The sequence below is a fragment of the Vidua chalybeata genome, chromosome 1 (assembly GCF_026979565.1).
Source record: "Vidua chalybeata isolate OUT-0048 chromosome 1, bVidCha1 merged haplotype, whole genome shotgun sequence".
Taxonomy (NCBI): domain Eukaryota; kingdom Metazoa; phylum Chordata; class Aves; order Passeriformes; family Viduidae; genus Vidua; species Vidua chalybeata.
Window position 1 is genome coordinate 19,908,735 of NC_071530.1, and position 15,205 is coordinate 19,923,939.

General features: G+C 38.4%; 1 protein-coding gene across 1 annotated transcript in view; it reads right to left on the reverse strand.

Annotated features, from left to right (window-relative positions):
- CACNB2 (calcium voltage-gated channel auxiliary subunit beta 2) overlaps positions 1-14,678 on the reverse strand; it is a 103,338-nt gene extending 88,660 nt beyond the window's left edge. The window contains exon 1 of the mRNA XM_053956810.1: positions 14,604-14,678. Coding sequence (XP_053812785.1) covers positions 14,604-14,636 — 33 coding nt within the window. The 5' untranslated portion in view covers positions 14,637-14,678. The remainder of the gene's footprint in view (positions 1-14,603) is intronic.
- Positions 14,679-15,205: the final 527 nt, after the last annotated feature.

Sequence of the window (15,205 nt, forward strand, 5' to 3'; positions counted from 1 at the left end):
CATTGAAACCTCAAGCCCTTAAACAGAGGTTCATCTGTGACTCATCTGTATCTCTTACAGACAAAATGACTCTTTAAGCACCTGCAGCCTTCCTCTCTTTGATACTGCCAGAAACACCAAGTAAGCAGTTTTGCATTGCCTGGCATCATTTATTTCAGGATATAAACATGACAAAAAATATATCCTCATCAATAAGCTGTATGTAAGCCCAGTTTCTAAGCATGTCAAAACCACATGAGTCCTTGTGGTTTCAGATGTTAGTGCTTTGCTTTGGTCTTCATCCTCATAGACTCATTGAAAAATACCAGGACTGTTTCTTTTTACCCATTACCTTTCCACCAGGTCTAGCATAAAACAAAGCAAACTACTTGCGATTTTACCAACAGGATGAGGCTCCTTTTTCACTATTTACACATTACAATTACTCTCATCTGATTTCATGAATACAACAGTCTGCAATACTTTACATGAATGAAAATATCTCTGGAAAGGCCTTTTGTACCTCTTGTTTATCACCTATCAAAATAATCTTGAAAAATTCCCTTTCTTTGGCATATATTTTCATAATTTTTGTTCTAAACCAAAAATACAGCAGTTAACATATAGATTGCATGGTGCCAACTGTTCACATCCATTGGCTCATTGAGATTTGTCTCTAAAATCCACCTGACCTAGTGCCTCCACACAGAGTGGATGAGGGTATCAAGCTAAAGGAAGCACTACATGCCTGATTCTCCCATCTCCATCTACACAGCTATCACTGCTTGCACAGCTCCACCAACTGTCCTTTGAAAGTAGGAGAGTGAGACAGTTTGTGATTCTGAGTCTGCTCATTTTTAGAGCACTATCCCCATCTCTTTATTAAGAAATAAGACTGAAGGCTCTGTATGTTATTGTCCCCATTTTTCATCAGCAAGGAAATGCAAGAATGTGAAGAGTATACACAATACTTGTTTACAACAAAAAATAATAAAAGGTTCTAGGAAACCATCATATAGTACAAAATATACAATATTGAATAAACCTAAATGTATTTTCTCATAGATAAAACAGATCTTGTACTATGGATTTATGCTAACGCTAGAAATAAGATTGCTTAAATGAAGATGGGATGGTTAAAAGGGCAGAGTATGTTTTAGACAACATGGAAACAGAAATGTGCTTGCTGATGAAGATGGTGCTAACCTGATTAGGTTAGATGCTAACCTGAAAGGAAATAAAATATAAATGAATTCCAAAAGAAAAAAATCAAGGAAATCAGAAAAGCATCAAAGGGTGTGGTGAACTTTCATAATTCAGTGTTGGAATATTTTTTGTATTCTGGGACATTCAAAGGTTGGAAAAATACAACAGATACTTTTTCCAGGATAACAACTGAACTCAGGTTTCTAAAATTATTGCAACCTAGAACACCAAGCATTTTCTGGTTTTCAGCCATAGGAGAAACATCAGGAACATTCCACTTCAGAACAGACTTTGCCTGAGGAGAGCACATTACATCATATCCCTCACTGAGCCATTTCCTCTTCGGGAGGATATACCACTGGTTGTTCTTTCATCTGTTGTTGCAATACTGAATACTGGCAGAAAATACATGTTTGATTGCCCTGCCACACACACCTGAGGAGCCTAGCTCCTTGCTATTGATAACCTCCTTTTGGATGCTGAGGGATCTCCACTCCAGGCTGTGCAAGCCCCATTCCCTCAGGCTGTATCTGCAAGTCAAGTGATCCAGCTGCAACCATCCTGGCATGCCTCCACTGAATCATTCTCTCTGATTTATCCACATCTTTCTGTTGGGGCACCAAAACTGGTCACAGTCAAGCAGCTATATTCTAATGAATGCTGTGATCATCTCCTTGGATAGAGTGCCTGTACTACTTTTCATAAAGTAATCATCAGTTTGGGGTTTCAAAAGAATCTGCAACAAGAAATACAGCAGGATTCTTCTCAAAAAGAGACAACATACACCTTTGGCAAACCTTCTTTTTTAGATTTGCTGTGCAACAGTCAACTTATTCAAAAATTTTAAGACAAGCAGTAAAGCGACTCACTTTGTTGTAAAGGGGCATTATTAATGTACTACCAGGTTCAATCAACTTTTTAAAATCCCTCAGATAAAGAGATTTCCTCCAACACAACCCTTGCAAGTTTCTGGTTACAAATGAGTCTCCAGCACCTGCAGGGATGAAAGACAAAAGAACAGAAACTCCAGTTCTGCAAGTCTTAAGGTCTCAAAGTATGTTATGCTAACTTTCATCAAAGAAATACAAACAAGCCTATGTCATCGCCAACAATTTTTTTTTTTCAGGAACTGCACTGGCTAGAGCCTGTTTTTTCCTCTCTGATCCATGGTTTGGAAATGAAATTAATTTTCTCCTTAAACTCATACGGTTATGTTCACTCAAATGTTCTCTTTCTTCCAGTTTACAAGGTTCAACCAGTTTCTGCTTGAGGAATTACCACACAAATGTATCAGCTGTACCTCTGCTGCTGTCACTGCTGGATTCCCACTGAGTGACAGGAATATGACAAAGCTGGCTCTGAGATGGCTGCTATGCTGTGCTAATTAGGAAAGCAACTCGTATTTGGATGAGAGTCCTAAAGATAGAGTGAACCAGGAGCAGCCAAATGTAGGTAGGTGGATGATAGGCATCATTCAGATTATCCAAAGGATGAGCACCATGACAAAGCAGCAAAGATGGACAAAGCTTCAAGAGGAGAAATATCAGGGTAATATGAGAGAAATATTTCAGGCATGTAAGAGATGGATGGTAGGCCAATGAGCATTTTCTGAACTTTTCCTAGTTCTTGCCTCTCTCCAGTTTAGCAGCAGAGATCACAAAAGCAGAAAGGTATCTTTTCTAGGATGAAAAATACTGTATAAAAATACCAAAAACCAAAACAATTACCTCAATGTTTTTTGGGTTTACCCAGCAGTTCTAGGCTTCTGAATTGAAGCACACAAGTAGAAAGAGAATTCCACAACTGTTTTTTTCTTGCTTACAAGCATTCAACAGGTGCTCTGTGTTCACCCTGATTTACATAAAGTCAGTGCCCAAAGTGTGCATGGATGGAAAAAAACTTAAAAATGCTAAAGAAACCCAAGATCTATCACCTCTCCTAGGTCACATCTACGGCCCATTCAGTAGACTGTATATGCACTGCTATACCACAATTCAAATACATTTGTATTCCAAACACCTCAAAGATTCTCCAGACACAATGCTAGATTCCCTGTTCAGGTAAAAGTCAGAAGTCGCCACTAAATTCAAGACAGGATTTTCACACTTTAAGAAATCCTCCTGCCTCTCAATATTATGCCAGCTAAACTCCATTTTGGAGAAAAAGAAAGACATTTTGTATCTTATTTATTCCATTTTTTTAATTTTACATTTATTCTTAACTGATTTCAATTAGACTAAAACACTTATTACAAAATATTGAATATTTTTATTTAAGTAAACCAGAATGTCATTTTTGATTTGCACTGCTCTCCTTCCATTATTCCTTCTGTAAGAGTTATTCCATTTATGATCAGCAATAATTCATACAGTTAGCATCTCCCTTCCTGTTCAAAGTTTTTAACTTTACAATGCTTAAAAAAAGAATCGCGGCTTATTGTTTCCTTTGTCATGCAGAAGAAAAGGAAATTCTTGTTGCTAAAGCTGGCACAGTAACACAAGTGTGCTCTTTTATGACCTCTCATGTTTTGTCAGTTGTCTGCAAACCTGGATCTTTTCATGATTTGAAAAGGTGTCAGTATTTTTTATTCCTGGTAATTTTCAAAATCATCATAGCCTATGATTTCCCTAGAAGTTCCTTCTTGTTTCCTCTCTTGACTATGCTAAAACAGACCTTATTTAAGTTGAATAGCATTGCATTCACATCATAAAATCTATCAGAGAAGTGCAAGGACAACACTTTCAATTGTTACAGGTCAAGCTGATCCACAAAATGTGTTGTGTAACTGGCAGGACTAATCTCTCCCACCACACTTACAGACACAGATGTCCAGGTTTATTTAAAATAACCCCAAACAAAAGAGCAAAATTTGCAGTGTTTGGATTTTTTTAAAATGTATGCATTTTACTGGAAGGCATTTGATTATAGGAATATCTCAAATTTTATTCCTGTGGTGACAAGGCAAAAACAGCTATAGGAAATGGTATCAGCTGAATTATGTTTTCTCCCTCAGCACACCAGGACAGTCCCATCCAGACCATTTCCCAGATGTGCTTGCCTGCTAATTCCACTGGACCTCTGGATCCAAAGTGATGAGAACATTATTTAGTACTAAAAAGACATGTCTGAGCTGAATTATTAATTTTTCCTTACAAATCTATATTCCTGTCAGGAGAGGAGAGAGATAACATTCATGCATGCAAAGGAAACCTCCTAGATGGCAAAGCAGCTTAATTTGTCAGGAAATAGGTGTATGTGGTGGATATTTAAAAGAAAAAAGCATTTTCCCTATGTCAAGTTCAAGTGAAATGTCCATCAGCAAAATCAGAATTTCACATATGGTACTAATAATTCCCTGTTCCCTTGTACAGGGAACCTTATGATTTCACTTAAGCATGTCTGAAGGCCACCCATGTTCTTGCCAGGATGTCTGTAATGAATAACAGAATTACAGCACACAATATGAATTATTCCATTTTAGAAGGAATTAAGGGAAACAACACAACTTTCTTAAATATATGGGGTAAACCACAATATGATACATATGATAAATTGACTATATTTGAGCAACAATCTAATATGTATCTCTTTCATACCTCACTTTATAGATATTATCCCCATATTTACATGGAATCCGGATGAAGGCAAAACAATCACAGTAAATTAAAGATTAAAGGTCTAAAATTTCAGAATTATGCTGGGCATACTTCACTAACAAGAACTAAATCATGGGCAACTGCTGGACAAGATGAAAATTTCTAAGAGTGAGTTTTGACTTATGAAGTAAAAACACTGGGATTCCTCCTTTATGTCCTGAAGATTTTTACATAGCTTGCATCCTCTCAGTAGAATCAAAGAAAAAAAGCAGACTGGTGGGAGGACATGTGGAGGAAAGGACATCTAGTCCAACCTCTTGCTCAGGAGTACCATATTCAAAGCTACAGCAGATTGCTCAGGACCCTGTCTAGTTGAGGTCTGACAATCTCCATGGATTAAAATTTTGCAACTTTAGAAAGAGTTTTAGTTTTATGTCACACTGCGACACGAAATAACTCACAGAAGCAGGCTAGATGTAAAAGGAAAGAAATATAACCCAGAAAAGTAAACTTTATTTTCTGACTCCACTATATATACAATAACTAAAATGACAATGGATTGGAGGGTCTCTACAACCACACTGGTTAAACTAACAGTCTATCAATTCTCTCCACCCACAAAGAAGAATGCAAAACAATCATTATTTACATGAACATGCATGAGAAAATTCAGTTGAAATATGTAAATATCAGAAGGCATTGAAACTTTTAGAAGAACTTTAAAACTCTCAAAAGAACAGGGAGACAGTTTTTAATCTTTGAAGTTCTAAGAGTAATTATGTCTTAGGATAATAAACTATGAAGTTTGGCATTTAACCTCAAAAATTAGCCTGCTGAGCTGCCTCCACAAGCAGACAGAAACAATTCTGTAAAGATATGCGCAAAGTTTTAATTTTAGTAACATTTTAGTAAAGCCCATTTCTTTACATATAATAAACGTCAAATACCTCCAGTTAAGAGATAAAACTAAGTTTGTCGTTTCCTTTCAGGCAAATATACCTCATGAAAAGACATGTACAGATGTTTTATTTCATACTTGTTGTTACTAAAAGGAATAGCTTTGAAATACTATTTTGTTCTTATGATACTCAACTAGTAATATTAATGTATCAGCCTTGCTCCCAGAAACTGGCCTTTTATTGTTCCCTCTGCTTAAAAATTCTTGTAATGGTCTACCTGTTCTTAGACTTAAGGACTCAGCTGAGTAGGAAGCACTCTCATTTTGTATTTCTAAAAGAAAATTGTTTTTCTTATACCAATAAAAACTACTTTGATTTAAAGAATTTATTTTTAATAAGAACATCTGTATAGATATTTGTAAAAAACATAGAAACTGCCTTAAAAAAGTAAAAAAAAAAGGTATTAACCCCAATTCTTATTAACTCAATTTGACTGATTTGTAAGCTCTAACAGAACACTAAAACTCTACCATAAACCATAAAATACAATATGGAATTCTAGAATTTTAAACATCAAAAATTCCTACGCATTGCTAAATTAAAACGTATAGAATCACACTGTGTTGTAAATGATAATGTAAAATGAAATGTGCACAGGAGAATTTCCCAGGGATTTTAATCTTTCATTTCTCAGGCAAAATATTTTTAAATGGCTGGTTCCTATGGTTCTGTAGTTACAGCAATGAAAACACCCAAGTTTTGCTAAATTTCTCCCAGAAGAATCTTCGACATTAATCTTGTCAGAGATGTATAAAATAGTACTAAAAAAGCATGCTATCATTACTCACTTCAGTGTAAATAAAAGACTGCTGAAAAAAGAATTGATGATTCCTATCAAAGATGTGTTACCTATCCTCAGGATTTTGTAATTCTTACTCATCAGCTGGAGTAATTACTGGAGTAAAGTAACATGCAGTGTAAGTACACAAACAGCATTTCATTTAGTCAGTCCTGGAGCTTGTTTATAATTTAGAGAAGACATGTCTTCATGATGATAGATGTCCATGACTTTGATAAAGAGGTAGATGGACTTTTGCTCTGTGATAGCCTTCCTGAGAGCCAATATTGAATAAGAACAGATTATAGATTTGCTCTGATCAGCTGCTACTGAATTTGTTTATCAGATCAAACCATCTTACTTATTATCATCAACTGGACAACAAAAACATATTCCCAAATAGACATAAACACCCAGCCTCAACTGTAAAAGAAGAGGAAAACAAAGGGGAAAAAAAAAAAAAAAAAAAAAAGACATGTGCCCCAAAAAGACTATCAAAGAAACTTCGTATCAAATATTCTGGAATGGGATTTTTGGTCCTTGATTTCCCTGTGTGGAAGATTTCTACCAAAATGCCCCTGGACTATATCCAGCCTGCCTACTAGAAGCGCTTAATTGAGCTGTTGTAACTGCTGGAGTTTTGAAAGGTCAAGAGAGCAACAAGCTAGCCAGGCTGCCAGCCACCACCTCACACACCATTGATGGGAGAGTAGCTGTGCTGCCCAGGATAGAGAGGCTAAAACAGGCAGCCTGCTGCACCAGGCGAGCAGGCAGGATGGCAGACAGCGCCAACATGCCTTCTTGACTTCAGCTTTCCATATGTGCTGTAGGGAAGTCACGATTTCCATTTTGCACATAAAACATCTTCTGCTAACCCTTCTGCTACCCCTTCTGCTACCTCACATCCATCCACAGGCTAAACAACGTAGACATCAAAATGCATGTCACAAATACTTAAGTGGAAAACAAACTTTAAAGTAATGCTATTATTAGAGGCAGAACACTGGGGTTCCTGCAAGACCTGGATTTATTTTGCACCATATTCATGCACAGCATATGCATGTCCCATTTCTTTAACTAAAGACATTCAAGCCAGCTTCTTCTAAATATCTCAACCTTTGCATTTAGGGCTCCACCCCAAGCATTATAAATTGATTACTTAAACCACATGCCATTAGTATTTTTTACCCAGGGGACATCTCTGGCTACATAGGTCTCCTGACATTTAATTAAATAAGAACTATGAATATATGTGGCATAAGAGGGAGGAAGTTGTAAATAATTTCCAAAAGGCTGGACACACTCACACGGTGTGCAGTGGAATCCAAGAATTAAGTATGTAGCTACATAAATCAGGGAAGCCCATCTAACTAGCTTGTTGTTAACTCTGTACTGCCCAGCCTAGATTTCTACTCCTACCATTAACACTTTTTATGGCTACATTAGCATCATACAAATTCTTCATTGAAAAATAGCCATATTTTTCTATCAAAGCCTATAGAATAAATGATGAATATGGAATAGAAAAACTCATATATTCCTGATCATGAAGTTGTCTGGTTATATTTTTTCCCCAAGTCCATGCTAGTTCACATCACTGAGGTAAAGTGCCTTGTGCAGCACGAGGCTGATCAGTGCATTGCCAGGAAGTAGGTCATTATCATGGCCATTTCCCTCAGATGGAAATAAACTGAAACCAAGACCAATAGATGAATTTACAGATTTCATCAGGCCTGGGTGCTATCAATTCACTCAGAAGCCAGGTCCGGTGAGAGACCTCCTTCCCTCCATCCCACTGCTGTCTCACAAATGGGAAAGTAGCTGAGACATTCAGAACTCCCTCAAACACTTTGGTAGGATTTTTAAGTACGTTGATTTTTTTATTTTTTTCTTCATGTTTGTGAGGTGAACTGCACTGGTCCTGCCAACCTAAGCCAGTTTTCACACTCCATTTCTCTTACACTCTATTTCTTAAACAGAAGTAAACTTCTCCTTTGCTATTTCATCACCTGGAGCTGGTCATTGGGGCTGGTTTCTAAATGTCAGAACTTTCACAGGGCTCCCTCTCACACACACCTCAGGCACAAACCTGCTTCTCAAACATCATGCAGTCACCATGATCTTCTCCCACAATAACAGAAATGCTCATTCCCTTCCTTCATTGCATTCAAACACCACTCAGCACTAATCCAGTGCAAAAGGATCCAGATAAATTGCAGTCATTGACTTGCCTCACATTTTTTGTTGGAAATACCTATTTCTAAAAGTTATTTCCTGAAGGGAGAAACCTTGTCTCTAATCTCCCAGAGCTCCACACTCCCCAGGATCCTACATTAAAAAACAGCTATTCTGAGCTCTACACAGGGGACAGCTGACCCACTGCTCACAGACTCACGTACATAACAGGGACTACAGCTCGTGTCTGCACCCATGGCCTCCACAGAGCTCCCCACCTTTGTATTGACTGTTCATGTGTTGGATTGCGGGGGCAGAGGTAGGGGAAGGTCAGATACACTATAAATAACTTCAATATTATCTCAAAAATATAAAAGGCTCCATCCTTAGTCACTGAAATTCAAATTAAAGACAGGAGGCACAGAAATAGAAGCTATATGAAACAAACAGCATCATTATTAAAAAATCTACTTCACATAAACTACAGGACACTAGATTAAACACTGATTTTCTCTGGGGATAGAAGTATGGTCACTACAGTTGTGCAAAACACTAACTGACAAGTACACTGGGTGTCTTAGGAGTAACACAGAAATGACCAATACTTTCATCTGCATGGGTTTATTGAGATCTTCCTCTCTAGTGTTTCCCTATCCTAAACTGAAACTGTTTCAGGAGCCATTCTGCTACACCATCAGAACCAGCAGCTCTCCCAGGCTTCCCTTGGGGAAATCCCAAAACTCATATGCAGTGCTTAAACACAGCTGCAAGGTCTCTGAACTAGTCATGGGGAATGATGCCATAAAGAATGACCCTCATTTTTCCAATTTAGGAAATGAAAACTATGTATTGCTTCTACACTTTGGCTGCTGCAGAAAATCCACAGGAAAAAGGCTTGCTAAGGGTGACTGTTTCACAAATCTACATCCACCTCTGGATGTGACCCCATCTGTCTTCACATATAAGCACTTGTTTCTTCCACATAGGAGTTCTTCTCACTAAACACATGGTTTCAGGCAAGAATAACTCCATTTCTTGTGCAGCTGTACAACATTTGCAATTGAAAATTAACCAAGTGCTATTGTCACTACAAACAAACCAAGTGTCTCCTAAAATTTAAAGATAAAGAATCAAAATGTCAAGGGATTTTTCAAAAGATGGACTTGTGGCTCTGAAGCAAACCTCAGAGACTGAATTTAATTTGACTGCCTTTCAAGTTACACTCATGTGTTGTACAACTTATCTATCTGAACATAGCATTAGTTGTTGCTGCCTTAGGTTGAACTAAGGTGAACGTGGAAAAGTCATTCCAAAATCTTATGGTTAAATTTTTATGGTGTTCTGCCGCAGGTAATTTGCCAAACTATCCTTGTAATAACAAGCATGCAATTCAAATGAGAGGTTCCCAAAGAAGCAATTCTGATTTATTCAGATACATTCCCATGTCAATCCACAGTATGATGAAAACTACCATTGCTAAAAAGTTACAAGTGACTCTCTCATTTTAAACAACATCCTTTCCTCCCTTCACTCAGTTTCTGAAATAAGGTAAGTAGCAATGACTCAGAGTAAATACATCACTGTGTTGTCCCTACTGGTTTCTAGGACTTACAATATTTGTAAAATAGGTGGGGTTTTCCCTTGAAAATGTCCTATCAGCAGAATGCCTGTACACACAGAATTGGAATCTGTCTGATTCCTGCAGAACAGTCAAAAAGTAACTCTTCTCAAACCTGAATGACATTTGACTGCTCCAAGATATTCCCCTCCTTTAGAAATTGAGCAGACAGATTTTCATACTTTTTGGAAGATAATTCTGCCTGGCAGGAGTCATGAATATAACTGGCATTTATCAACATCATACTTATTATTCCAAAAGAAGTGCCCCATCCTTCAAGACGACATATGGAAATGAAGATTTAATTTAAATAGACAAGTTCAAAACTTTTGCCTGGAGAACACAAGTGACAAATGCTCTATTTCCAAGGCAACCAAAACATATGCTCTGGACATCACAAGCAATTCACTGGACTTATAAGAGGTTTCCCACTCTTTTTAAGGATATTTTCCAAGAAAAATATCTATGGAGATCAAAAAAAGCTAAGTTTTGAATTTCTTAGGAAAGTTAAAAGTTGATCACAAAAATCTGAAAGTTGCATGCAATAGGGTAAATGAAGTTCAATGATTTTTCTTAAATGACCAATAACCAAGAAAACTCACTGCCTCTGAATTACTCTCCTAAGAGAATAGCTTCCCAGTGATTAGGTTTCTCTCAGAAGAAATCATAATTAACCCTACACTTACCATCACAGTGTTGGATCATGCTAATGAAACAGAGCCCAAAGTCTCTGCCAGGAGACTGCTGGTGGAAGGAGTGGCGAAACACTAAAGGTGTCCTGTACCCAGCTGAGGACAAGTTGGTGCCATCAGTCCTGGCACACATCAGGGCCCTGGAAAGGCAGGAGGGATGAGGCTGGAGCTGCCCAGCACACACAGCCCTGGCAAGGCCCACCTGAGGGAGGAAGAGCAGATGTTCTGCAGCTGTGGGAAATGCTCTGCTGGGCAAAGTGTAGCCCGGGGACACAGGAGAGCCTCCCAAACTTGCAAGCACCATCTGGAGTCCCATCATCCCTTATGTGGAACTCAAAAGTCTGTTGGGAGTAAGTTTTAGATGCTTTTCTTTTGGGACAGTAATGCAGACTATGATCTACCAAGCATCTGTGAAAAGGAGTTCCCTCTTTCTGTTTCATTTTTGATGAACTACTCCATTCTGTTTAATTTATTTATATATTCCCTTTAACCAGAGGTTTATTTCACAAACAAACAGGAAAAGGCCTAAACAAACAAGTTACAGCCACAAATGAGACTGCTGGGCCTGCACCTTTTTACAGTTTCCTGTATTTATGAAATTAAATTGCTTACTATAGTCAAACATACCTACTTTGCCAGATATGTGGCAAAGAATGCCTAAAAAGATTCTATATGTTTATTTCATCACTCATAAAGAGCTTAATAAGCATCTACTTAAAGTTTTAAAATGTAATGTGAAAGACACTGTGCATCCCAAGTTAGACCATTTATGGAAATACTAATGGAAATAGGAAAGGACCACTGCTACCTGGTTTATTATTAATAAATTTATTTATTTATTTTATTTATTTCATTTATTTCAAAAAGATAGCTTTTGTGACTGTGTCATGACCCTTTGTTTTTATTTTTAATATGAAGTGGTCATAAACCCCAGCTTTTTTCTTTTGATAACTGATTCTTAAGCGGTATTATCTTTGTCAGCTGGGGTTGGTGGGAGATGGTATCAAAGATTATCATTATCAAAAGTTTATGATTAACAGTGCTGTCAGATATCTGGACTTATTATGCACTCAGAGTAAGCTAATAATCCAATCTTGTTTATACACAGGAAAAAAAAAGAAAGCAAAGTGGATGCAAAAGCTGGTAGTACCAGTCTGTGGCATTTGACTATTAAATGCCACTGAGTTAGAATACCACCTCAGATACTCAAGTTTTCTGCAAACGTGTGTGCGTGCTCACGTGAACATGTGTGTGTGTGCATATGAAATGCAAACAATGATCACACACAGTTCCATTTCTCAATTTCTCAATTTAAATATTTAGTTTTAAGAGATGGATTTACTGAATTCCTCTAAGAGATGCCTTAATGATGCTATGTTTCTTTTCATCAGTAGTCTCCTCCCAAGGATAAAAATCAAATTTTATATGCATAGCTAGAATTCCTTAAACTTATTTAAAATTGCTTTAAATTAATAGTAAACTTAAAATTAAACCCTGAAATTCTTCACTGTCACTTTTCACTCACTTTGTCCTTCAGTGACTCAAGTAATTGTGTGGGAAGATAAAACAAATGCCTTTTCCACAGTATAGAGCATATGGCTTCATGAACAACAGATCATGTAGAGACAGAAGTTTCACATTTATTTAGCTTTTACTGAACAATAAAAGTGTTCTTCAAGCTTTATGTACACCATCAATTCTATTTTACTTATCACTGAGTAAAGCAAATATCTTGGTAAGTCTGGCTGCCAAAATAACACCAAAAAAGTGCTTCCTTATTTTCTCCCAAACTGTCCTGCTCTAAAGAAAATCTAAGAAAAAACCCAAATTGTATTTTAATTTGCATTTAGTGACACATTTTATTTGATGAGCTCATTACTCTTCAGTTTCAGAGACTTCTAGAGATATCAAAGTGAACAAAAGAAAAAAAAAGAAACAAGAAAGAAATAAAAAAAAAACCCCACACAATTCATGGTGGGCTTCTTACTTTTTCTACTGATGCTATTTCACTTTGCACAACAATGTCATAGAAAAGGGATTGAGATGGCTCACGTGCCTGGGAAAGTTGTCTGAAACATTTAACTACTTTCTATGAGACAGAGTACTTCAATATTTTATAGAAACTGAAAAAGCATCAGAGAAAGAGATTGAGATTTGAATCCAAAGCTCTAACACCATTCTTCAGTCATTAGGTTATTTTCAAGACATTTTAAAATTTCAGACTTGCTTGCTGTATGAACCAGGAAGTAACTCCACAGGATACAATGGAATGAAGAGCGAAATTCAGAAGTCTGTTAAGGGCTATTTGTTACCCTTTACAAATAACTGAATGTAACTAATAAAAAAAAAAAAAAAAAGCTTCAAAGTTTGACACTCTCTTCTGCTTTACCATTTTTATATACAAGTCAACATTCTATAGCATAATCATTGCAATGCCCTGTGGCTTACCGCTTTGGAAAAACTAAGTTCTTTTCAGCTCCCTAACTTGGTTTGTGAAAGTTTGCGCAAGTCACACATACACAAATGAGTTCAATGTGCATACAGCTGCACTTAAATTATTTTCCTGAATGCCTTCTACATTTGTTGCATCGAAAAAAACATAGCTGGCTGGAATTTAAAAAAGAAAAAAAAGAGGCAAAAATCCAAAATAACTAAATTAATTCCTTGAATTGTGTTCTAGAAACCAGACTGCCATAAAAGGCCCTTTCATACTTCAAAGAGCAACTTCAATAATCAAAACAAAACATTTGCAATTGCCAGTTGTATGCAAAGAATGTAGCACTTCTGAGCTTGTGAAATTCATTTTGATGTCCTATAGTAGAGTTCATACACATTTTTCACTGTTATTCTTCCCCAAAGCTCCTCAGATTTGGACTCGGTCACAAATGTGCGTGGGCGGAAGAATCCATCCACTTTGCTTACAACGTAGCACTTGAACCACAGGCTGCAAAATTGCAAACTTTTATGTCAGCTAACAGTGTCATGCAAAAGTGTGGAGCTGTTAGTGGTTTACTTCTGGGCTTCTCTGACATCATCAATTTATTTCAAACACTGTTTTTTCTACACAGGTACTTAAGTAAAGAGTGTCAGATCTTAACGCGGGTGTTTGGGTTTTTTAAGTAGCTCTTTTGATGGACATTGCAGTACATTACAATGACATGCTTTGAACTTTTGTACAAAAGAAATGGTTTGCCAACATCCCCACAAACATACTATTAAAGCCAGTTCCGTAAGCTCCTTGTAGTCTATTTACATTACAAAGTATGAGACAAATTCTGAATTATGTGGAGGCATGGGTTTGCTTAACTCAGAGTCCAAATAGCCTCATAATACTCAGTAGTTAAATACTTTCAATACTGCCACAATGCAATAAACAAGGAAAGTAAATTCAATTTTATCTACCAAATAGTACCCCACTACTTGAAGAATTTGAAGAAAAATGTCATATTTAAAAAGCAATCGAACTGGTGAATACTGAAGTTCAAACGCAGAAAAAACGATACTGACAGAAATTCAAAGCTGCCCAATAAGCTCTGAGATTGGAACATTAAAAGTAAGTAACAAGTAAGAAAAAAAAAAAATCACTAGTTTACATCTTACCGCTTCGTACTCCTCACTGCCAAAAAGGTACATAGTTACTCCTTCGCGGTCTGACAGCAGCTGCCCAGAGCGCCCAGTCGCCTAAAGTCAGATCTTCCACGGCATCTTCAGCTCCCGTGTCCCAGCCGGGCAGGCTTCCCAGGCTGCTTTCCCACGCCTGGGCTGCTCCTGAGGCACCGGGGCTCTCGGGCATGAACTCGGAGTGTGCTGCGAGGGCCGCGGGACCGGCGGGACGGAAAACTGCGAAACTCCGCGGGCGGCGGCGGCAGCCCCGCGCCCCGGCGGAGCCGTGCGGAGCCGTGCGGGGCGGGGCGGGCAGCGGGACGGGGCGGGCGGCCCCAGCTGGGGAGGGGCAGGACAGGACAGGACAGGACAGGACAGGACAGGACAGGACAGAGGGACGGAGCAGTGCGGGACAGGAGGATGGGGCAGTGCGGTGCGGGGCACGCAGAGCGGCGGTGCGGGCGGCGGGACGGGACGGGACGGGACGGGATGGGACGGAACAAGACGGGGCGGTGCGGACAGCGGGATGGGGCGGTGCGGGCAGCGGGGGGCGGCAGCGCCGCGTTCCGGCCCTGCCCCGCCTGGCGCGACGCCGCCCA